Source organism: Biomphalaria glabrata, chromosome 11 (genome assembly GCF_947242115.1).
Source record: "Biomphalaria glabrata chromosome 11, xgBioGlab47.1, whole genome shotgun sequence".
In the NCBI taxonomy this organism is placed as follows: Eukaryota; Metazoa; Mollusca; class Gastropoda; family Planorbidae; genus Biomphalaria; species Biomphalaria glabrata.
In genome coordinates, this window is record NC_074721.1 from 39,692,754 (window position 1) to 39,716,144 (window position 23,391).

General features: G+C 39.1%; 1 protein-coding gene across 8 annotated transcripts in view; it reads right to left on the reverse strand.

The window, feature by feature from the left end:
• The window catches only part of LOC106054979 (semaphorin-5A-like), a 35,091-nt gene that overhangs the window by 6,893 nt on the left and 4,807 nt on the right, over positions 1-23,391 (reverse strand). For 7 of the 8 annotated variants that reach the window (XM_056004948.1, XM_056004951.1, XM_056004949.1 and 4 more), the window contains exons 3-12: positions 22,890-22,983; positions 20,902-21,007; positions 19,169-19,267; positions 16,345-16,564; positions 13,947-14,035; positions 11,950-11,982; positions 9,737-9,906; positions 8,299-8,425; positions 4,973-5,088; positions 555-789 (exon numbers count right to left, since the gene is read on the reverse strand). In XM_056004948.1, the coding sequence (XP_055860923.1) occupies positions 555-789; positions 4,973-5,088; positions 8,299-8,425; positions 9,737-9,906; positions 11,950-11,982; positions 13,947-14,035; positions 16,345-16,564; positions 19,169-19,267; positions 20,902-21,007; positions 22,890-22,983 (1,289 nt within the window). The remainder of the gene's footprint in view (positions 1-554; positions 790-4,972; positions 5,089-8,298; positions 8,426-9,736; positions 9,907-11,949; positions 11,983-13,946; positions 14,036-16,344; positions 16,565-19,168; positions 19,268-20,901; positions 21,008-22,889; positions 22,984-23,391) is intronic. The other variant, XM_056004955.1, reaches the window with a different exon arrangement.

Sequence of the window (23,391 nt, forward strand, 5' to 3'; positions counted from 1 at the left end):
ATCTTTATCTCATGATCTTCATGTTTCTAACTGCTATTTTTTTAGTCTTTATGTTTTTATCTTTATGTTTTACCTTTATGTTTCTATTTTCAAGTTAATATCTGCGTGTTTATATCATGAAAAGAAAAACACTTGTGAAGATCGGTTAAAGGTCTTCTGAAAACATGTCCAATTATTAACAAGAAAAATAAAAATTATGTGTAAAAAAAAAGATTATATTAAGCTTAAGAAAAAGGGGTATCTTGTAAATGTTACCGTCATCGCTTTTTTAATGTATGTATTTAAAACAAAGTTGAAAGACCAGAATTTGAACTCGAGGGGGTCAAGCCTCCTCACGTCAACTCACTTACCACTGTGCCAGCAAATCGCTCATGAATATGGAATGTTTTGTAGTTATCTATTATTAGCTCCACACTTTAAAGCGGTGACCTATTTTTTCGTTATAAAGTATAAAATCGACTAATTCAACTTATATTACAACATCTGGGTTACTTTTAATTAGAAAGGCGTTAACCATTAAGAGCAATAAAAAGATATCAATGAATCTAGTTTACCTTGGCCTTGGAGAGTTTCATTTTTAAGAGGGTTTCCGACATGCCATCTTCCGTTAACCGGATGCACTCGAGCAGGCAGGCGGTGTTCCCCCGAGGAAGGACCATAAGCTTCTTGATGTAGCCCTTGGAGGAGGACACGAAGATGACCGTTATGTTACCGTTCTTGGTGGCGACCCTGTCCACTTCAATGTTGTTCCACCTGCACGATTTGGAGGAGTTGTGACGAGTTCCGTCCCTTTAATTTAGTGCGGAGTAACTCTTACAAAATAATTTTTATTTCACAATGTTTAAATACAAGACATGTGTTGAAGACGCATAGGAGTGTTATCTAAAGTTGACCAAAGTAAAGTAAAGTTCCCCTTTTCAGAACTTGGAATTTATAAGGCAGATGATGTAAAGGTTATCAATTTCAATGACCCAATTTAACGCAATTGTATATTTAGATAGGGATACATGAAGCTTTTTAAGTCTATGCGTATTTTTCGGTTTTAATTTTTTTTTTTACAAAGCTTGTATGAACACTCTGTCTTTCTGTCTGGTAAAATGTTTGTACACGTTATTTCTCCCACACCCAATTTCGGATCAAGCTGAAATTTCGCACAATTATTATATTTCACAATTCACTTCGATTACCTTAAGCTGGCCCTGATGACTCCATATTCTAGCTGACAGTAATATGTATTACCGAACAGGTACTATTAGTAGCGCATTCTAGAACGGAGTCTTTAAAGATGGTGAACTAGCTTGCAACTTCTCTGTCCCCCTTACCACTGACCCACGTCATCCCAGCATGCATTTCTCTCAACTTCCTTACCACTAAACCACGTCTTCCCAGCATGCATTTCTCTCAACTTCCTTACCACTGAACCATAACATCCCAGCATGCATTTCTCTCAACTTCCTTACCACTAAACCATAACATCCCAGCATGCATTTCTCTCAACTTCCTTACCACTAAACTATAACATCCCAGCATGCATTTCTCTCAACTTCCTTACCACTAAACTATAACATCCCAGCATGCATTTCTCTCAACTTCCTTACCACTAAACCATAACATCCCAGCATGCATTTCTCTCAACTTCCTTACCATTAAACCATAACATCCCAGCATGCATTTCTCTCAACTTCCTTACCACTAAACTATAACATCCCAGCATGTATTTCTCTCAACTTCTCTTACTAATGTTGTGCAAACCTCATGCGACGCTCTGTCACAACCTCACTAAGTGGTCGACTCCCAGTTCGGCATAGGATTTCCTTGATTAAGAACCGATCTCTATAACTGACTCTTAAAATCAGTCTTAGCCATCTTTGTTGAGCCACATTTAGTCTTTTTTTCAATTTCAGCAGATGTCACTTCACTTTATTAATGGAGCCCAGCGACTGGTAGAAATGTGTAACCTCTCTTTGCTACGCTCTTGGAATTTGGTGACTGTAGTTTGCTTTAGATTTTATATCGAAAAGGGAAATTTTATCATCAAAACCATCTGTTGGGGGAGATGGGTTAAACCCTTTATCTACGCTCATAGAATTTGGTGACTGTAGTTTGCTTTAGAATAATAGTAAAGATGGGGTTTTCAACCTCAAAACTATCTGTAGGGGGATTTTAAACTCAAAACCTTCTGGAGGGGTTTTAAACTTAAAGCCCTCTGGAGGAGGGGGTTTAAACTCAAAACCCCCCTTGGCTACGCTCTTGGAATTTTGATTGTGTAATTTGCTTTTTTTTAATATTGAAGAGCTAGTATTTAGCTTCAAACCCCGCTGGAAGGGGCTTTTAAACTCAAAGCCCTCTGGATGGGGAGTTAACTTAGAGCCCGCTGGAGGGGATTTTAAATACAAAACTCTTCTCGGATACCCTCATAGAATCAGGTGACGGATGTATGCTTTAGACTTAGTCTTATATTGAAGACGGTGTTTTATAGTAAAAGAAAAATTCGGAGGGGGTTTTTCAAATCAAAATCTCCCTTGGCTATGCTCTTTGAATTTGGGAATTTTCGTTTGTATTTTTTTTTTCATATAAGAGGGGGGGGGGTTAAATCGCAAACCTTGGAAGGGGATTTTAAACTTAAAACCCCCTTTGGCTCACCTAAAATAAAAATAAAAATCGAAGGAAAAAAAAATCAGTCACAAAATTCCATCTCCCCCTATTTCACTTCGGGAAGGTGTTCCCTTGGGGGTTCAATATCTCTCCCCCCCCCGGCTACGTTCATGGTTTAGATAACCACACAAGATTTGTCAACCGTCTTTCTCCATTCCTGTCTTTTGCCTTCAATAGAACCACTTTCAAAGGCAGGCCCGTCCATTCTTTTATGTTGTTTTCCCATCACTTTCTCTGTCTGCCTCTTCTTCTTTTTCCTGGTACTGTTCCCTGAAGGAAGGTCTTTGCAAATCCTTGTAATATGGCCATTTTATTTTAGGTTGCGTTTTTTTTTTACAATAGTTAGCAGGTCATCGTGGGGTCCAATCGATGTAGTAAGCCTGTCTCTAATCTCTTAATTTGTAGTGCAGTCTTTAAATATACCACTCAAAGCAACGAAAATCATGTCTGAATCGTGCTGTAAATGGTGCAAGGTTATTTAATATCTTTAAAAAGGGTCACCACCAAGTTTTATTTTTTGAAAGTAAATATGCACTACTGTCTAAACTATTTAAAATTCAAACAGCTACAATATAAAAAAGAAATTTTATGAAAGCTGATTTTGATTTAGTAAACATTTTTGACCATTATTGGGTCACGAGTAGCGTCCGCTAGCGGCGCCTACAGTCCCACACCCTCTTAGAATCCTCACTTTTCGTGTTCTGGTTTGTCTAGTACAAAAGTGATTCTTACCCCCCCCCCACACACACACACATATAAGTTGAATGTCGTAGTTCTGACACCCAGCGGAGTAGCTACGGATTTGGGGGGGGGGGTCTAAATTTTGACATTCGGCTTCATGACATGAAATAATGGACTTAATAATTATATACGTCTGAATTCCACTTGGTACAGTATATAAGTAAAAAAACAACATTAAAACCTTTTAATGAATAATGCCATTGTTTTTTTTTTTGGCGAGATAATACACAAGTGACACATCTCAATTCATATCGCTTCACGTCGTGCTTTCTGTGCAGCACAGGTATCTATAACATCATCTACATCGATACTGTCTAGTATTTCTGTGCAGCTAAGGCACCTATAACATCATCTACATCGATACTGTCTAGTATTTCTGTGCAGCACAGGTATCTATAACATCAACTACATCGATACTGTCTAGTATTTCTGTGCAGCTAAGGCACCTATAACATCATCTACATCGATACTGTCTAGTATTTCTGTGCAGCTAAGGCACCTATAACATCATCTACATCGATACTGTCTAGTATTTCTGTGCAGCTAAGGCACCTATAACATCATCTACATCGATACTGTCTAGTATTTCTGTGCAGCTAAGGCACCTATAACATCATCTACATCGATACTGTCTAGTATTTCTGTGCAGCACAGGTATCTATAACATCAACTACATCGATACTGTCTAGTATTTCTGTGCAGCTAAGGCACCTATAACATCATCTACATCGATACTGTCTAGTATTTCTGTGCAGCTAAGGCACCTATAACATCATCTACATCGATACTGTCTAGTATTTCTGTGCAGCTAAGGCACCTATAACATCATCTACATCGATACTGTCTAGTATTTCTGTGCAGCTAAGGCACCTATAACATCATCTACATCGATACTGTCTAGAATTTCTGTGCAGCTAAGGCACCTATAACATCATCTACATCGATACTGTCTAGTATTTCTGTGCAGCACAGGTATCTATAACATCAACTACATCGATACTGTCTAGTATTTCTGTGCAGTACAGGTATCTATAACATCAACTACATCGATACTGTCTAGTATTTCTGTGCAGCTAAGGCACCTATAACATCATCTACATCGATACTGTCTAGTATTTCTGTGCAGCTAAGGCACCTATAACATCAACTACATCGATACTGTCTAGTATTTCTGTGCAGCACAGGTATCTATAACATCAACTACATCGATACTGTCTAGTATTTCTGTGCAGCTAAGGCACCTATTACATCATCTACATCGATACTGTCTAGTATTTCTGTGCAGCTAAGGCACCTATAACATCATCTACATCGATACTGTCTAGTATTTCTGTGCAGCTAAGGCACCTATAACATCATCTACATCGATACTGTCTAGTATTTGTGACTCCACGCAAATAGCAAGATTACGCGGCAGTGGTTTAATATTTAAAATTTAATGTAAATACAAAGTAGGGTATTCATTTGGTGGACTCTCAAGTGGGGGCCCGTGGGGACTTTCACATTTGTGCCCCCCCCCTCCCCACTCCCACCCTAACTACGCCACTGCTGACACCGGTCGTACTAATAAACTCACTTGTCATAGTCGTACACTATCAATGGGCCCACTAGTGTGGGCTGCACCTCGTCGTTCATGAAGATAAGGTCAGAGGCGTCGTTGATTTGCTTGCCGGTCGGCTCAGGGCTGCCGCACTAGATAGGCGTGGGAGGGGGGGGGTGGGAGAAAGATAGACATTATAGAATTATCACATGGTGCAAGCAAAAATCCGGATGACTAGATGTTATGGAAAGTGTGTGTTGTGTGTGTTTCTATGGTGACGGATGGAAGAGGTTAGCGATTGGTTGTGAATGATGCAACATAAGTGGCATTGTCATCAGCGGTCTTAGGTAGGACAGACGCCCGGGTACGCTGTTCTGCCTCAACGTGGCACTCGTGTGGAAACGACCATTAGAGGAAGTGGTTAGGCTAAATGAATAGCGAAACAAAACTCCCGTGTGGGGTGTCCTCGGGTAGGCGAGAGCTCACCCATTGCACGGAGCGGAGTTGAAAGAGAGCTCATAAGGCCCTGTCGATAATCCATGCGCCGTTCCTCAAGGGACAAATGGCGAGTCCTCCACGGTTAGCTTGGTACAACATAGGAAAATGGCGGCCATGTCTAGCCCATGCGCCCGGAGTGCCAGATGCATCAGAAATAGCAATGCTTTACATAGGCATTGACTTGGGTCTCTTCCAGACAGAACGGTGGTTCACGCAGGGTTTTTTAAATTTTTTTTTTACTGTTTGACGCTTAAACAGGTTTTTTTTTAAACTTAGAGCTCGAAGAGCCTTCGGCTCAGCTCTTAGACGATCAAACGGTAGGACAGACGACTCCGGAAAGCGAGACTGAAAAGTCATGTTATTGTAGTGTTCGCAATACCTTTTTTATATTATTAGAAATGTTTATTACATTTATTCATTTCAAGCTGATTTTGTTTGTATTGTAATAAAATTTATATTTAGAATTGCTTACAAAAGAAGTTTATCAAGTAATTTTAAGTTCTACAAGTTAAAATATAGTTGTCTACCAGCAGTTTGGTGCTACAAGTCAATGGCCGTCAACATCATTACCAACTAGTTCCGGGTTATGCTAAAAATACACTGTCTTTTTGGTAGCACTAATTATGCTTATAGATGACTAATAAAAGGCACTGATGTTGATAACAAGGAACTACGACCTAAAGACCGAATATCGACATATGGAAGTCGCAGGGCCCTTTCTTCTCTTCTAATATGGGGTCTCAAGACAGCTGAACTTATTAAAAGAAATCAAAACAACTAAAGGGAGATGATTGGTAATTATTGCTATTAGAGATTTTCATATGGCGGAAAAACTATAAATAGCTAGCGTTTTTTTTTTGGTAAATCCGGTATAGAAAACAAAATGTTGATAGGCTATGTTTATTTCTACCCTTAAAACGCGCATTGTAGTTTAGCCTCTAAACATCAGAATTATAATTACATTTTGTTTGCACTCAATGAAAAACAGCTCAGCACTTTAAGGCTTAAAAGGTATATGATCATTTTTAGCACCGCTGAATCAGATTATCTAAGCACTTCCGCTTGTAGCGTGCGTTTCAATGTGGGAGGAACCTATGACTTTCTCTGTATGACTTGCAAATTATCGAAGAACAATAAGGGCAATGTCCTCGATTCCGAGGATTAAAGATTTGTGCAGTGAATAACTAGACTACGCAGGTCTAGTCCCGAACCCCATATTTTCCTGCATCTCGTGCAAACAAAGCTGATGTCCGCTGGCGGCCTATTTAAGTTTTCTTTCCGTCTTCTGCTTCTGTCTACAAATGCGTGGTGCAGGCTGGGTGCCTTGCAGCGTACCACTTAATGGCGAGTCACCCCCGTGTAAAAAAAAGGGCGCCACCTCTTAAAAATGTATAAACAAATTAGTAGCTAAGTAGCAGTAATTAAGTAGACTTGATGCGTAGATCAATGAGGTAGTTCCGGAAATCTTCTCAGTCACGTGGGTGTGTTAATTACATTAATGACCTCATTGGTTTCATTGTAATATAAACATGAAAATAGTCTAGATCTATGCATCTTTAAGTAATAAAAGTATGTTACAATAATTCACTAATTTTTATGATTATTTAGTAGGTCTACTAGATCTAGGCTAGCACTAAATCTAGATCTACATCTTATCATAGGAAGTTATTGCCATTATTGCCATGTATAAGACCACAGTCACATGACTTTTTATAAAGTAGGTTAGAGATTCGGAACTACCTCATTGCGACGTATTGAGAGATTGTTAAAATTCTAGATCAATTCCTCTTTGTTTAGTTGGCAACAGTTTACCGTCCTTGACATTGTTTAGCGTGTCGTCAAAACTAAAATAGATTTCACAGAACAAACTACTGCACTGTTCCTTCCATTACACTTAGTAGTTCATATTGGCACTGTGTATTGGGGATTTACATGTCATGTGTGCTCTAGTGTGGTGTGATCTTGGATTTTATTTTATTTTTAGATCTCGTTTACGTTCTCTAAATAGCTTCAGCTTATTTCCATATTTCATCATTCTCTACACCTTCGCCTTCACCTATACCTTAGTCTGTCCGACCTTTCGGGCACCAAGCAAAATTTGTTGACCGTCTTTCTCTATTCCTCTCTGTCTTTTGCCTTGGGTAGAATCTCTTTCAATGGTAGGCCCGTCCAATCTTTTATGTTGTCTACCCATCGCTTTTTTTCGTCCTGGCGTGCCGCTTCTTTTTCCTGGTACTGTCCCTTGAAGGAAGGTCTTTGTTTCAAAACCTCCAATATTACACTGTCCATTTTGTTTTTTTAGCTTTCTCAATATGCTATGATCCTATCACTTATCTGGACCAGTCTGGAAATAGGGAAGTGAGGAAAAAGAAGGGGTATCTGGGTGATCGCTTTTAAAATGCATTTATAAAAAAAAAAAGTGACCGACCTGAAGTCGAACTCAAAAGCTAAAGCCTCCTCAAGCCAATACACTAACCACTTTGCAAGCAAATCGCTTATGAAAAAAAAGAAGGTTTTATAGTTATCTATTGTTAGCTTCAAACTCTAAAGCGGCGACCTACAAAGTATAAAGGGGGCTAAATTAATTTATACCACCACATCAGTCAAGTACAACTTTACCCCCCTCGTTCTTGATATTTAAATAAAAGTACTAATAATTAATTAGCTAAATGGTTAATTCTATTTTTATTGATTCTTGTTTTGTCAGGTAAAAGAAATAATTTAGCAAAATTGGATGATGGGAGAGATAGCGTTTACAAACATTTTACCAGACAGACAGACATAACTTTTTAAAATGAAAGTTTCCTGAAAGGGAAGCAAATGTTGAAGCAAAAGGGAGACAACATTGGACAAGGGCAACTAACCAATTTTGAATAAGATGACGTCATCTTCTCCCAGTTACAGTCCAGACTCTTCCTGAACTTGAAGGACCCGCCAAACGTCATATCGATAGCAGACATGTTGTAGGCACACACTGCACTGCCTGGCATCCTGGAGAATACATCGTGGAGTATGTAAGTTGTGGAATGATAAGGGGCGTGGTGGCTTCAGAACCGAAATGTGTCGGGTTCGAATCTTTGGAATTTTAGGGCTCCACTGTGACCACCGAACTCCAAAGTAAACCTAACAGTTGAGGAAAAGTAAAGCACGATATCATTCCGCCACCATGTCCCCCTCCCTCACCCAGCTGGTGTCCGGTCACTACATTCCCGGTCAATTCATCCCCGGTCACTTCATCCCCGATCACGTCATACCCGGTCAATTCATCCCCAATTAAATATTGTTTATTGTGTAGGGAGGATGAAATGTCAAAGGGATGAAATGACAAGGGGATAAAATGACAAAAGGATGAAATGACAGGGGGATGAAATGTCAAGGGGATGAAATGACTAGGGGATGAAATGTCAAGGGGATGAAATGACAAAAGGATGAAATGACAGGGGGATGAAATGTCAAGGGGATGAAATGACTAGGGGATGAAATGTCAAGGGGATGAAATGTCAAAAGGATGAAATGACAAGGGAATGAAATGACAAGAGGATGAAATGACAAGGGGATGAAATGACAAGGGGATGAAATGACAAGGGGATGAAATGACCAGAGGATGAAATGACAAGGGGATGAAATGACAAGGGGATGAAATGACCAGAGGATGAAATGACCAGAGGGTGAAATGACAAGGGGATGAAATGACCAGAGGATGAAATGACCAGAGGATGAAATGACAAGGGGATGAAATGACAAGGGAATGAAATGACAAGGGGATGAAATGACCAGAGGATGACATGACAAGGGGATGAAATGTCAAGGGGATGAAATGACCAGGGGATGAAATGATAAGGGGATGAAATGTCAAGGGGATGAAATGACGAGGGGATGAAATGACAAGGGGATGAAATGACAAGGGGATGAAATGAACAGGGGATGAAATGACCAGAGGATGAAATGACAAGGGGGTGAAATGACAAGGGGATGAAATGACAAGGGGATGAAATGACCAGAGGATGAAATGACAAGGGGATGAAATGTCACGTGGATGAAATGACAAGGGGATGAAATGACAAGGGGATGAAATGTCAAGGGGATGAAATGATCAGGGGATGAAATGACAAGGGGATGAAATGACAAGGGGATGAAATGTCAAGGGGATGAAATGACCGGGGAGGAAGTGACAGAATATGAAATAAACGTGGATGAAGTAATCGGGGATGAAATGACGTATAGGGCTCAATAGCAATTTTTTTAAAAGCATGCTATTAATATTTAACTAATTAAAATGACACCACGGTGCTTAACACTTACGGTGGCGCTGTGAATATCGCATAAAAGATTTTCTCTTCCCGTTGAAGGTACACCGACTGAATTTGATCGAAATAGAAAGGAACGTCACCAGGCAGCGAGCAGTTCAGCCTCGCTTTGGAAAAACTGGCAAACAGTCTATATGGCCTCAGGATGTTGGCGCCTGGATCTTTCTGGTTTGGAGAAAAAGATTAGCGAAACATTTTAACAAGAATAGACTCCCTCATAATCAAATAATTTGTTTAGAACAGAGGTTCTCAACCTGTGGGTCGTTACCCCTTGAGGGGTCGATGGACGATTCGTCAGGGGTTGCCTAAGACCATCGAAAATATGGATTGTATTTAGTGTATTCTTCTTGCTGTGTATGTTATGGGTGAGAGGGGGGGGGGTCGCGGCAGAGTGGGGGATAGTTAAAAGGGGTCGCCAAGCTTAAAAGGTTGAGAACCGCTGGTTTAGAATATCTTTATCTTGAGAACCCAGCCTAGCTGTCTCACATTTTAAGAAAAGCAAAATTTAAAGCGCATTCCATTGTCAGGCGACATAAATTTGGGATTTTTCATGATACGGTAGACAATGTCTAGGAAGCTGAATTTCAATGTTGCTAAGTAAATAAAAACAGGTAGGCTAACACTGTAATAGTATTTTTACAAAGCTTATATCAACTCACTCTGTCTGTCTGTACACATTATTTCCCCCACACCCATTCTCTGATCAAGGTGAAACTTTGCACAATAATTCTTTGACATAAACAAGACATGAATCAATAAAAACAAGGTTACAAAGACAGCTTGTGTGGAAACACAAACTCAAAAATCGGCCCCCGAAGTAGTCCACCCAGGCAGGTATCAAGATTTTCATAAAAAACATCCGAATTAAATTCGAAAGAAGGTTGACAGATCTTGTGTGGTGCCCCAGCGGTCCAGCAAACCTAAGGATAGGTGAAAGTGAATGTGAAGTTACATGTGAACCTGGCTTGATGTCTTATAATGAATATCTAATTGATCTAATTGCTTTGTAAATGGTCAATCTCTAATTCCTAAAAAAAAACAACCATTTCATAAAAAAAATATAAATGTTTCTATAGTTAGGTTTTCTGTATTCAATGCCGCTCCCTGCGATTCAATAGATAATATGAAAAATTACTTATTAATTGTTGTTTTAAATTATGTCCCGACTTATATCCATACTACATACATTTTTTTCTCTTTTAAAAAAAGAAAAAAAATTTTTTCGTGTAAATGTTGTAATTAGTATGACAGAACTTACTTAACTTAACAATACAAATATAAAATAAATTTTCGGACAAAAAAATAAAAAACAATTTGCATAAATGTGTTAAAAATATTGCGAATTATCATCTCCCCTACTAAAGCGCCTCCAATGTTTGTTACTATTAATAGTGAATAGTTGTAAAAGTGGTGTATTTTTATGAAAAAAAATGCTTGCGTAAGTGATTTAAAAAATTAGATTTTTCGCTTTTAGAAAAGAAAAAAGTAGCCGTTGCATCAGAACTTTGAATGGACTAAAATATTGTCTTGTCGTAGTTTCACTGTCTTTTCTAATTTACGAGATCTAAACGGGACGGGCGGACAGACATTTCACTCAAAACTAATAGAGTCTTTTCCTCTTTCGGGGGCCGCTAAAAAAGGTAACCAATTAGACAATTAATTAATGGTAATTCATTATTTTTTTGATAGCAGCAAGGGAAGCTAATACTTCAGTATTCACAGATATGGCTAAATTTGTTGGCTTTTGTCCCCTTACATAATCGTTAACGCTATTTCATGTCATTTGTAAAAAAATGTGAGCAGAAAGAGAAACTCTCTGCTTTCATTGTAGCTTGAAGAAATGGGGCCATGTTTTATCGAAATAAAATGAATTACCTTTAATCATTTTGTATTCAGAGGCGCGGTGGCTGAGTGGTAAAACGCTTGGCTTCCGAACCGAGGGTTCTGGGTTCGAATGCTTGTGAAGAGTGGGATTTTGAATTTTGCTATTTTTAAGGCGCCCATGAGTCAACCCAACTCTAATTTTAGTCCGGGAAAGTAAAGGCGATTGGTGGTTGTGCTGGCCACATGACACCCTGCTTGTTAACCGTTGGCAAAAGAAACAGATGACCTCAACATCATCTGCCCCATAGATCGCAACATCTGAAAGGGGTATTTGTATTTTTTTTTCTCAATCGATAATCACAACTTATTTACAAAAAAAGTTACCTTACAAACTCTGGCCATTCTTGAAACGAGCTTCTAGTATGGAAAAAAATCATAATAATTACAGTTCAAACTTAAATCGGAATTCTAATAGACAAAAATGTATTAATGATCTTTTCGTAAGAAATACGGTAGAATACAAAGACACATTAAAAAACACAACAACAGCAACAGCAACAACATCAACAACAACAGCATCAACAACAATAGCAACAACAGCAATATCAGCAACAACAACAACAGCAACAATAGCAACAACAATAGCAACAACAATAACATCAGCAGTAACAACAGCAACAACAATAACATTATTAGTAACAACAGCAACAACAATAACATTATTAGTAACAACAGCAACAACAATAACATCATTAGTAACAACAGCAACAACAAAAATAACAACAGCAACAGCAACAACAAAAATAACAACATCAACATCAACAACAGGAACAACAATATCATCAAAAAACAACGACAGCAACAACAGCATCAACAACAACAACAACATCAACAACAACAACAGCAGCAACAACAACATCAACAACAACAACAACATCAACAACAACAACAGCAGCAACAACAACATCAACAACAACAACAACAACAGCATCAACAACAACAACAGCATCAACAACAACAACAGCATCAACAACAACAACAACATCAACAACAACAACAGCATCAACAACAACAACAACATCAACAACAACAACGACATCAACAACAACAACAACAACAACAACAACAACAACATCAACAACAACAACGACATCAACAACAACAACAGCATCAACAACAACAACAACATCAACAACAACAACAGCATCAACAACAACAACAACATCAACAACAACAACGACATCAACAACAACAACAACAACAACAACAACAACAACATCAACAACAACAACGACATCAACAACAACAACAACAACAACAACAACAACAACATCAACAACAACAACGACATCAACAACAACAACAACAACGACATCAACAACAACAACAACAACAACAACAACATCAACAACAACAACAGCATCAACAACAACAACAACATCAACAACAACAACGACATCAACAACGACAACAACAACGACATCAACAACAACAACAACATCAACAACAACAACAACAACAACAACAACAACGACATCAACAACAACAACAACAACAACAACAACATCAACAACGACAACAACAACAACATCAACAACAACAACAACAACAACAACAACAACATCAACAACGACAACAAAACATAGATGCACTTCTCTTGATAAAAACAATATGAAATGAACATATATAATGTGGCTAATACATTCTGCGCCAAAGTGTTTAGCACCTAAGCGGCTGCGCCAGGGGGACCTTCGCGGCCACAACGTCGTGCCTCTATGCTGCAATACATAGTGGTGTGTCTGAAAATCAGATCAGATGGTCCAAACATTGGATCAACTTATTTCAAGATTGAAAGTATAAGTTATTGGCTTTTACATCGCATGTCAACAGCACTGTGCTATTAGCAACTTTAGTCTTCTTTTCTTTTGCAGATTTCCATTAAGCTTTTACCTCTTGTATACGTAAATATGAAACAAATGAAATATGTATAGGATAACTACCCTGTTGTAAAAAAAGGCATCGAAGATTAAATGTTAACTTAATTGTCTCCCTTGTATTTAAAATACACATTAACTAAATATGAACATGGTTACATCCCTTGTAATAAAAATCGAATGCATATACAATTTAATATATATAATATAAACGAGATTTCTTCTCTTCTATAAATTATGAACAATTCTCACCCCCCCCCCCCTTTCCAAATGCTGTTGTGTTTTAAAAAATATTTAAAATATAAAAGTGATTACCTCCCTTGTATTTTTAAATGCCTATTTACAAAAACATATGCATGGTCACCTCCCTTGTGTTTACAGTACATATACACTAAAATATTAACGATACTATCTGCTTATTATAAAAAAAAAGGGAATTGTGATTACCTCACCGCAGTTACTGCACTCAACAGACGTCTCTTGCAGAAAAAAATAAACGTAATCCTCCAGCTCAAAAGACGCTATAAAGCTTGGCTCTGGAAAAAAACAAAATGCAATCCCAAAAATAATTAGGAATTCGAAATAATGACCTACATCTAGTACCAGTTGCCCATTGACCACGCCGTCTAGGCATGCTACGTTGCTCTACCGAAGGAGTACAATAAAGAAAAAAAGTTTTCTTTTCCTTTCCACTGTTAACATATAAGGCCAGCGCCAAGACCAACCGGCTTAACTTTTTTCCCCAAACTAATGTCAGGTACCCATTAGAGCTGAGTGGAAAGATTTGAGCACCGCTACCCTCCGTTCGGATGTTTTTAAGCTTGCTGTGTCCACGCCCCCCCCCCCAAAAAAAAGAAGTGTATTAGCATAGATATTTTTATTAAAACTGGGTAGAAGAGAATTAAGAGATGAATATAATATAATATAATATGATATAATATAATATAATATAATATAATATAATATAATATAATATAATATAATATAATATAATATAATATAATATAATATAATATAATATAATATAATATAATATAATATAATATAATATAATATAATATAATATAATATAATATAATATAATATAATATAAGAATATAATATAATATAATATAATATAATATAATATAATATAATATAATATAATATAATATAATATAATATAATATAATATAATATAATATAATATAATATAATATAATATAAGAATATAATATAATATAATATAATATTGTATAATATAGTATAGTATAGTATAGTATAGTATAGTATAGTATCGTATAGTATAGTATAGTATAGCATAGTAGAGTATAGTGGAGTCAGCGGTTGTCAACCTTTTAAGCTCGGCGACCCCTTTTTACAATCCCCACTCTGCGGCGACCCCCATCCACACAGTAATAGAAGAATAGACAATAACCATCCATATTTTCGATGGTCTTAGGCGACCCCTGGCAATCGTCAATCGATCCCTGAGGGGGTCGCGACTCTCAGGTTGAGAACCCCTGGTAGAGTAAGGTAAAGTACAATATAGCATACTATAAGATAAGATAAGATAATTTGTTTGTCTGACCTCTATCAGGACATCATCATGAAGAGTTATTAACCCATTCTATCTGCCATGTTTGTCTGACTTCAGGACCAGACATTGGCAGACATGCTTCTTTAACCTTCTTTTCGACCCCCTTGACCTTCACCTTAACCTATCTATTAGTCAGTTGGACCGTTGGGGCACCACACAAGATTAGTCAATCATCATATTTTTATTCCACTCTGTTGTCTGCCTTTTCTTCTTTTTCCTGTAACTGTTCCCTGAAGGAAGGTCTTTGGAAGCCCCGAAGACCTTTGTAATATAGCAATATAGCCTCAGTTTCCGTGTTTTACACTAGTTAGTAGGTCATCGTGGGGTCCAATCGCTGTAGTAACCCTGTCTCAAATCTCTTCATTTGTGATGCGGTCTTTAGATGTGGCACCTAGGATCTTTCTGTAGCATCTCAATTCCATTGCTAGGATCCTCCTCTCTAGCTCTGCAGTCAGCGCCCAAGATTCGCAAGCATATAAGAATGTGGCCATGATCAGGGAGCGTATCAGTCTGACTTCGTTGTCGAGGGCTAGGCCTTTATCTTTCCATATTGTTTTGGCCTCCATCAGGACATCATATCGTTACCATGGCTTAATTTAACTAGTTCAACATTATATGACAAATCAAGTAAACGCAAAATGGTGAAAAGGGATATAAGCTCGTTAATCGCTGTGAACTCAAGAGTGTAGAAAAAAACAAAAGTTACCTAGAGGCGGCATTGGAATACAGATTCTTAATAAAGAATTTTTTATTTTAACATGTTTATCTTTAAATATTTATTTTGATGGTTTGAATTTATCTTAAATAAATTTATTAATTTGATATTAAAGTGTAAAAGAAAATGAAGCCCAAAAGAGGCATAGCCCTAAAAGAGGCAAAGAAAGCCCACAAAAGAGACAACAGAAACGAGGCATAGCCCTAAACAAGGCAAAGAAAGCCCACAAAAAAGGCAACAGAAACGAGGCATAGCCCTAAACAAGGCAAAGAAAGCCCACAAAAAAGGCAACAGAAAAGAGGCATCGCCCAAACAGAGCCAAACAAAACCCCATAAAAGAGGCAACAGAAAAGAGGCATAGGCCTAAGCCCTGGATTTCTGTGATGTAACTGTATGATGAAACAATCAAACACAATAAAAAAAACAATCAAAAACAATTTTTAAAAAGCTGAGGTTTGAAAAAAAAATGGGAAAAACAGAATTAGATCAACCGTTTTTAAACACATCGAGCTCACTAAGTGTCCGAGCCAACATCTAGCAAAGAAACTGACCGTTAAACCAATAAGAGTCTCTTGCTTTCCCCAACAATAATTTCACGTCTGGGTCTGCTGAAATACGTGTGATCATGGGATTTAATCCAATTTTATCTGTGAAGGTCGCCGAGTACAAATCCTGATCAGACGTGAGGACTGCTGTGGAGAGATAGCTGGGTGACATCGGGCAGACGGCACCCCGACTTATGTTGCTGATGACTGTCGCCAAATCAGTAATCTGAAAGAAAAAAAAGAAGAATAGATACTAGCTCTAAAGCAGAGGCTCTCAACCTGTGGGTCGCGACCCCCTTGGGGATCGATTGACGATTTGCCAGGGGGTCGCCTAAGACCATCGAAAAAATGGATTGTTCTTGTCCATTCTTCTATTGCTTCATGTGTGTGTGGTGGGGGGGAGGGGGTCGCGACAGAGTGAGGGATTGCAAAAAGGGGTCGCCGAGCTTAAAAGGTTGAGAACCGCTGCTCTAAAGCGTTATCCGGCAAAAAGTCGATAAGAACAGGTTATTATTTTTTTTTTAAATTTTGTTTTATTTGGATTTCAGACTAAAAAGTGTATCACAGTAATCAGATCTTTATTAATACTTATATTGGTACGACCTGGTTTACCGTTCAAAAAAAATCAGAAAGAATAAGAACTGAAAGCGATTATGGTGGCGATAAAATGGAAGCTAAGAAAATCTGAACAAAATACTACTACAAAGAAAGGGAAAGATTTTGAAATAAATAGATCAAGTCAGCAATGTCAAGGACGGTTATTGAAAGGTCACTGTTGCCAACTGAATAATAAATTACTTTGTGGTCCAAGAGAAAGAAATGCACGGAAATAATTTTATTGTTTATAACTATGCTTTGTTTATCAATATTCCCCAAAAAGATCATGTTTGGTAAAAAGTTTGGTAACAAGTTTTGGTAAACAGTTTGGTAAAAAAAAATTGTACAAACCATTGCTCCCACACCCAATCTCGGATCAATTTGAAATTTTGCACAATTGTTCCTTGTACGTGACAAAACAAGAGTAATTTAATAAAAAAATAAAAACCTGAAAAATGTATTAATTAATTATTGGTAATTAATTACTTTGATGTGTATCGAACAAGGGGAAAAATTGTACTTGACAGATGTTTCTTGTATAAATTACTCCCCTTTAGGTAAAGCTTACAAGTTTGAAACTAACAATAGATAACTACAAAACCTTCTATTTTCATAAGCACTTCGCTGTTTTCGTATTGGCCTAAAAGGGCTAGAGTCCTCATGTTCAAATTCAAGTCGAACAACTTTTTTATTTACTTATAGTACTTTTAAAAAAAGCTATCACGGTAACATTCAGGCAGATATCCCCGTTCTTTCTACCCCTTCCTTTTCCCAACTGGTCCAGACAAGTGATAAGATCATACCTAGAGCATTCTTAATCAAAGTGTCATGTAAATGTAAATAAATATATGAAATATTGTTAATTTCAATTTTTAAGATAATTTACAAACAATGGGGGGCTTGGAGCGGTTTGAACCCGGGACCATTGGTAAGTGCGAACAACTGTCCGGCGCGAAAACCGCACGACCAGACAACCATCCCGATATCATGCACGATACTGAAAAGCTGAATTCCAATATCTGGTGTGGCGTTCAACGTAAACTTACAACATGTAAAGTAGTTGCCTAATGACACCGAACAAAAGAAAACTTGTATACAGATCTTTTTAAAATGGTCGAGAGGTTAAGTGCGCTTCAACTAGTTCTTGTCTTGGCTACCTAGAAGGGGGCTCGAGGTTCGACACCCGCCTCGGGCAGAGCTGCGTTTACTGAGCGCCTAAAGGCAGCACGGAAAACCAACTCCCAGATACCCCCTCCCCACACTGGTCAACAAATGAGATTGGACCAAAGCGCTCTGAGCATGCTATAAGCATGAAAGTAGCGCTATATAAAAGCTATAAATATATATATCAATGTTTAGACAGCATTCTAGACGATGCAACAGCTTTTCCGCGCGCTATGTAACGTTTATTTCAAGACATAAGCAGGCGGCTACACACACGCAGGAAGTAGCCTTGATGCTGTCCAAGACGGCACAGAGAGAGCACACGGGGTGTGAGGCGCTCGGCTATGGGTGGCTGCCTATGGGTGGCTGCCTGGTCATGTAAATTACGCTCTGGGCTGTCGTCTCGGTGGTCCCGGGTTTGAACCTTGCCCGCAGCCGTCCCGTGCTGCGTGAGTTTCGGGCTATTATACAATAATCTTCTATTTTGAATGAACATCCGAAACATGTAAAACAAAGAAAGGAACAAAGAAACAATCAAAGAAAACATTCTATTAATTTCAATTGATTTTTTTTTGTGCGGACGTAATTACAATTGTATTATTAGATAAACATTTAGATTTTTAGACCAAAAGAAAATCCGCTGCCGAGGACAGACGCAGACGGCAAAAAAGAAAATCTTAATCGACCACCGGCGGACAATGGTTATGCTTGTCCTGAATATGGAAAAATATGTAGGTCACAGCTGGGGCTGCGTAGACACGGGAAATACTTCATTCCTCATTAATCTTCGGTCTCGAAGACAAGCCTTATTATTATATAAGAAAGAAATGTTGCTTTATAAAATAATGCAGGATTAGGAAAACCAAGAAAAGGTTGATTGCATTAAGTTATAAATAAGCTAGTGCCTACATTCTATGTACTAGATTGAAATCTATAAATCTCCTATCCTAGCAGATCTATTACATGGATAGTAGAATAAAAAAAAATACAAAGATTCACAGGATATAACTTGACAATTAATGTCACAAGCGAAATAAATCATGGAAGACAAGTATTAGTTTGTGCTTACATTTCTGTACAAACACATCGGTGCAGACGCCAGAGTACCACAAGTCAGCACCTTGTCTTGAACTGTCTTCAGGATCACAATAAAGTTCGAGCAATATTTCTGAAATAGGACCGTGACATAGCGTGATGTAGCGTCACATAAGCGTGCGGCCATTGAGCCGAGCGTATCAAGTTTGAGTATCGGTAATGATTAAGATTTAGGTTGAAAGTTACAAGCACAATTGAACAATTTGGACGACTTTGTCTGTAAAAGGTATTTTCGATTGATATATGGGCATGGAAACCGATAGATTGCCCAACCTCCATGTTATCAGGTTTCTAGATGTATGCTAAACCATTTGCTTGACACTGGCGGAGGTTCTTTGCATGTAGGTCCTTGACCACCAGATGACCACAATGGTCATCAGTGAAAGAAAATATGTTATTATTTGGAAGCCAAGCGTTTTCATACTCAGCCACCAAGAGCCACAGATTTAAAAAAAATGAACTACAGCAATGGCACAATAGATCACTTGTACATTCAATCAGGTTCCGTAAGGTTGTCATTGCCGGAAGTGGTAATGGATGTAAGCAATCCACTACCTATAAAATGCTTCCAAATGGCATGCGTCCCAAATAGCCTCTGACAACCAGTCCAACTTCTGGCCTTCACGTGTGGCTCCGATATTGAGTCCGGCGGAACTGTTCTCACTAACAGGAGAAGGGGCAAAGGCGAGTAACTGGCGCCTTAACCAGTAAGCTTCGGGCAGGAGGGGCTCGTTAGCCATGGCTGGCTATAACCCACCTAAGAGAAGGAAAACTCTGAATTCAAACCTCTGTTGCCTTGCAGCTTTACCCAATCATGGGAAAGGCTTCGGGAGTCAACCCCCAGTGCTACACTCTGGCAGAACCTGCGACGCCGCTGATCCCAAACCGTATCGGCACTGCCGTTCCTTTGGATACATCAGCTGCGTGAAGTGGGGGGAACTGATGTGTGGGCGACATCGTTCCGACCACAGCTGATGCCTAGGCATTCATCTCATTTCCATGAGATGATCCATAGTCGCTTCGCGACTGAAGGAGGCCATATATACATTCAATCACATTTTCCCTTCTTTTAGAAGTTTACTATTTATATTTTTACAAGTTTTTAATTGTGGAGGCCTCTCCTCCCCCCCCCTCTCCAGATTGAAGACGAAGCACTGATGGGTTACACTGACTGAGCTAATGTAAATCATGCCCTGATAAAATGACCCTATTTTTCTCCGCCTCTGTAAGATGGACACCAGCTGGGAAGAGACTGCAGACAACGCAGTTGACAGATTTCTATGGGGATAGCTTGGCGCCAAATGGGCCAGAAGTGCTGAAGTAAAAAACTAAAGTAAAATTCCCCTTTCAGACCTTGTGGTCTATACGGCAGATGATGTAAAGGTCATCTGTTTCTGTGGCCTACGGTTGACGAGGGTATCATGTGGCCAGCACAACGACCAACCGCCTTTACTTTTCCCCAACTAATGTTAGTTACCCATTAGAGCAGGGCGGACTCAGAGGCGCCCAGAGATCCCGATATTAAAAATCTCAGTCTTCACCAGGATTCGAACCCCCGGTTCGGAAGCCAAGCACTTTACCGCTCAGCAACCGCGCCCCCAGAAGTGCGGGAGTACCCATGTCTAAATCTGGCAAGTCTGTAAAATGTTGTATATCCGCTGTAAAACGTCTACGGTCTACACTTTCGACTATTAAATTAGAACATACCACTCTCTGGTCAATGTGACAAAGGGAGACAGCATCATTTGGGGCGACCCACTTCTCTATCTGTAGCGCTGCCAGATCGTTCAGATTTAGTCGGTAGATGTAATCACTGACCAAAACAACAAGATACATGATTAGCTTTATAAAATGACATCCGGAATTACATGTAAAGCAGACGTTAACAGAGAAAGGGAAGATGGCAGAAACCTACAACGTATCGCAGATTTTTATCTAGGGGCAGATAACAAAAAGCCATTTTGGTACATTGGGTGTCCTTAAACCATGACGTGGTTAGCTACGTCATTTAGAAGGCATACGATACATTATTTGCACCTTTTTAGTGCTGTAAAATCCAACTTTTAAGCTCGTTCGCTTGAAGCGCAAACTAATTTGTGTTGTTTAGTTGGCAGCTGTGATCATTTAATTTAGCGCCCTTTGCATTGTTTAGAATTGTTTTTAAATTATCGTGAAGAAATCCACACATTTTTGCTGTTGGTAAATTGACTCGGCAGAGGCGGCCCTAGCAGTGCCCGGGGCCCTGGGCGAGTGTCATATTAGGGTCACAAATATTTGTACAATGGGCTGATTGTGACAAAATGTTCTCCTTATCGTGGGTCACCCCATCCCCTCACACCAATCCGCGGGTCCTGGAGCGATTGCCTCAATCGCCACCCCTTAGGCCGCATCTTGGCTAGGCAATAGCTTTGAACTTTCCAAATAAATCTGATGAACGACTCAAATAAATTGTTGTAACGAACGATACCTTGTCGAACTATACCTTGTCGTCTGCAAGACAAATGTGGTGTCAGATACAAGTCAGAAAAGCTAGTAAATAAAGTAAGTCCTAAGTTAAGTCCCCCTCTCAGACCCTGCGATTTATGGGGCAGATGATGTAAATGTCATCTGTTTCTGTTAACTAGGGTGTCATCTCTCCAGCACAACTATTGTCAGGTACCCATTAGAGCTAGGCGGACTCACTGGCGCACTAAATGTCCCGAAAATCCGAATCCGGGCCCCTTTCTTCGAAAACCAAGCGCCTTACTACTCAGCCACCGCGCCTCCTAGAAAAGTATCGTAAAAGCTGTTCTACAATGTACTTAAGAATAGACTTGAAGTTGTCTGTGTTTCCTGTTTCCCATGGGTTGAGCCACTCCTCTTTGTGGTTGTCGACCCTGAATAAAAATCAGGAGCCGGCTACACCCTAGCCAAACATGTGATGCTGCTGATTCCAAACTGTATGAGCACACGGCGTTCCATTGTATAAATCAGCTGTGTGGAGATGGGAGTGGGGGGAACTGCTTTATGAGTGACATCGTTCTGACCACAGCTAATGCCCAGGCATTCATCTCATTATTTCTACGAGATGAACCATAATCGCTTCACGACTGAAAGAGGTCATAATGTAAACTTTCTAACATCAGGGCCGGCTTAGGCATAGGCAAACTATGCAGCCGCCTAGGGGCTCCAATTGATTAGTGGCGAAGCATGAGAGAAATCTCAAACATATCAGAACTCTATGGCTCTATGTACCTGTCCACTAGTCTAGCTCTAAGTCTCTGCAATGCTTCATGGTTTATGCACTATATCAATTTTACTTTTTTTGTTGATTTAGATGTAGATACAGGAAGGTCTTTAATTAAGTGGGTATTTGTAGGTCTTAACTTCAAAATTTCTGTTTCATTTGGGGCCAATAAATCACTTCGCCTAGGGCAGCGGTTCTCAACCTTTTAAGCTCGGCGACCCCTTTTTACAATGCCCAACTCTGCCGCGACCCCCCCCCCCACACACACACAGCAATAGAAGAATAGACTAAATACAATCCATATTTTCGATGGTCTTAGGCGACCCTGACAATCGTCAATCGACCCCTCAAGGGGTCGCGACCCACAGGTTGAGAACCCCTGGCCTAGGGCATCCACTTACATAAAGCCGGCCTTGCTTGCATGCTCATATTGTTTAAGGAAAACAAATAAAGCTGTCAACTATTTTACCTGCTCCCAATCAGCAGTTGGTTGTTTTCTTCGTCAAGTTCCATTTGAACAAATTGTGTGATGTTATCATGTCGAAACTCTACAAGATGCTCAGCTAAGTGAAAGATGAAAGATTTCTAGATCACGAAGGCTATAAGTCAAACAATATGTTGGAATGAACTGATCACATATTTTTATATAACGAAATTTCAGCATACACTCTCTGCATCCGAAAGATTTTCACTTCCTGACATCTTTGGGGGTGATTTTCACACCCTGAAATGTTTGGAAAGATTAGCACACCTTGAAATGTTTGGAAAGATTAGCACACCCTGAAACATTTAGAAAGATTTGCACACCCTGAAACATTTATAAAGATTTGCACACCCTGAAACATTTAGAAAGATTTGCACACCCTGAAACATTTAGAAAGATTTGCACACCCTGAAACATTTAAAAAGATTTGCACACCCTGAAATGTTTGGAAAGATTAGCACACCCTGAAACATTTGGAAAGATTTGC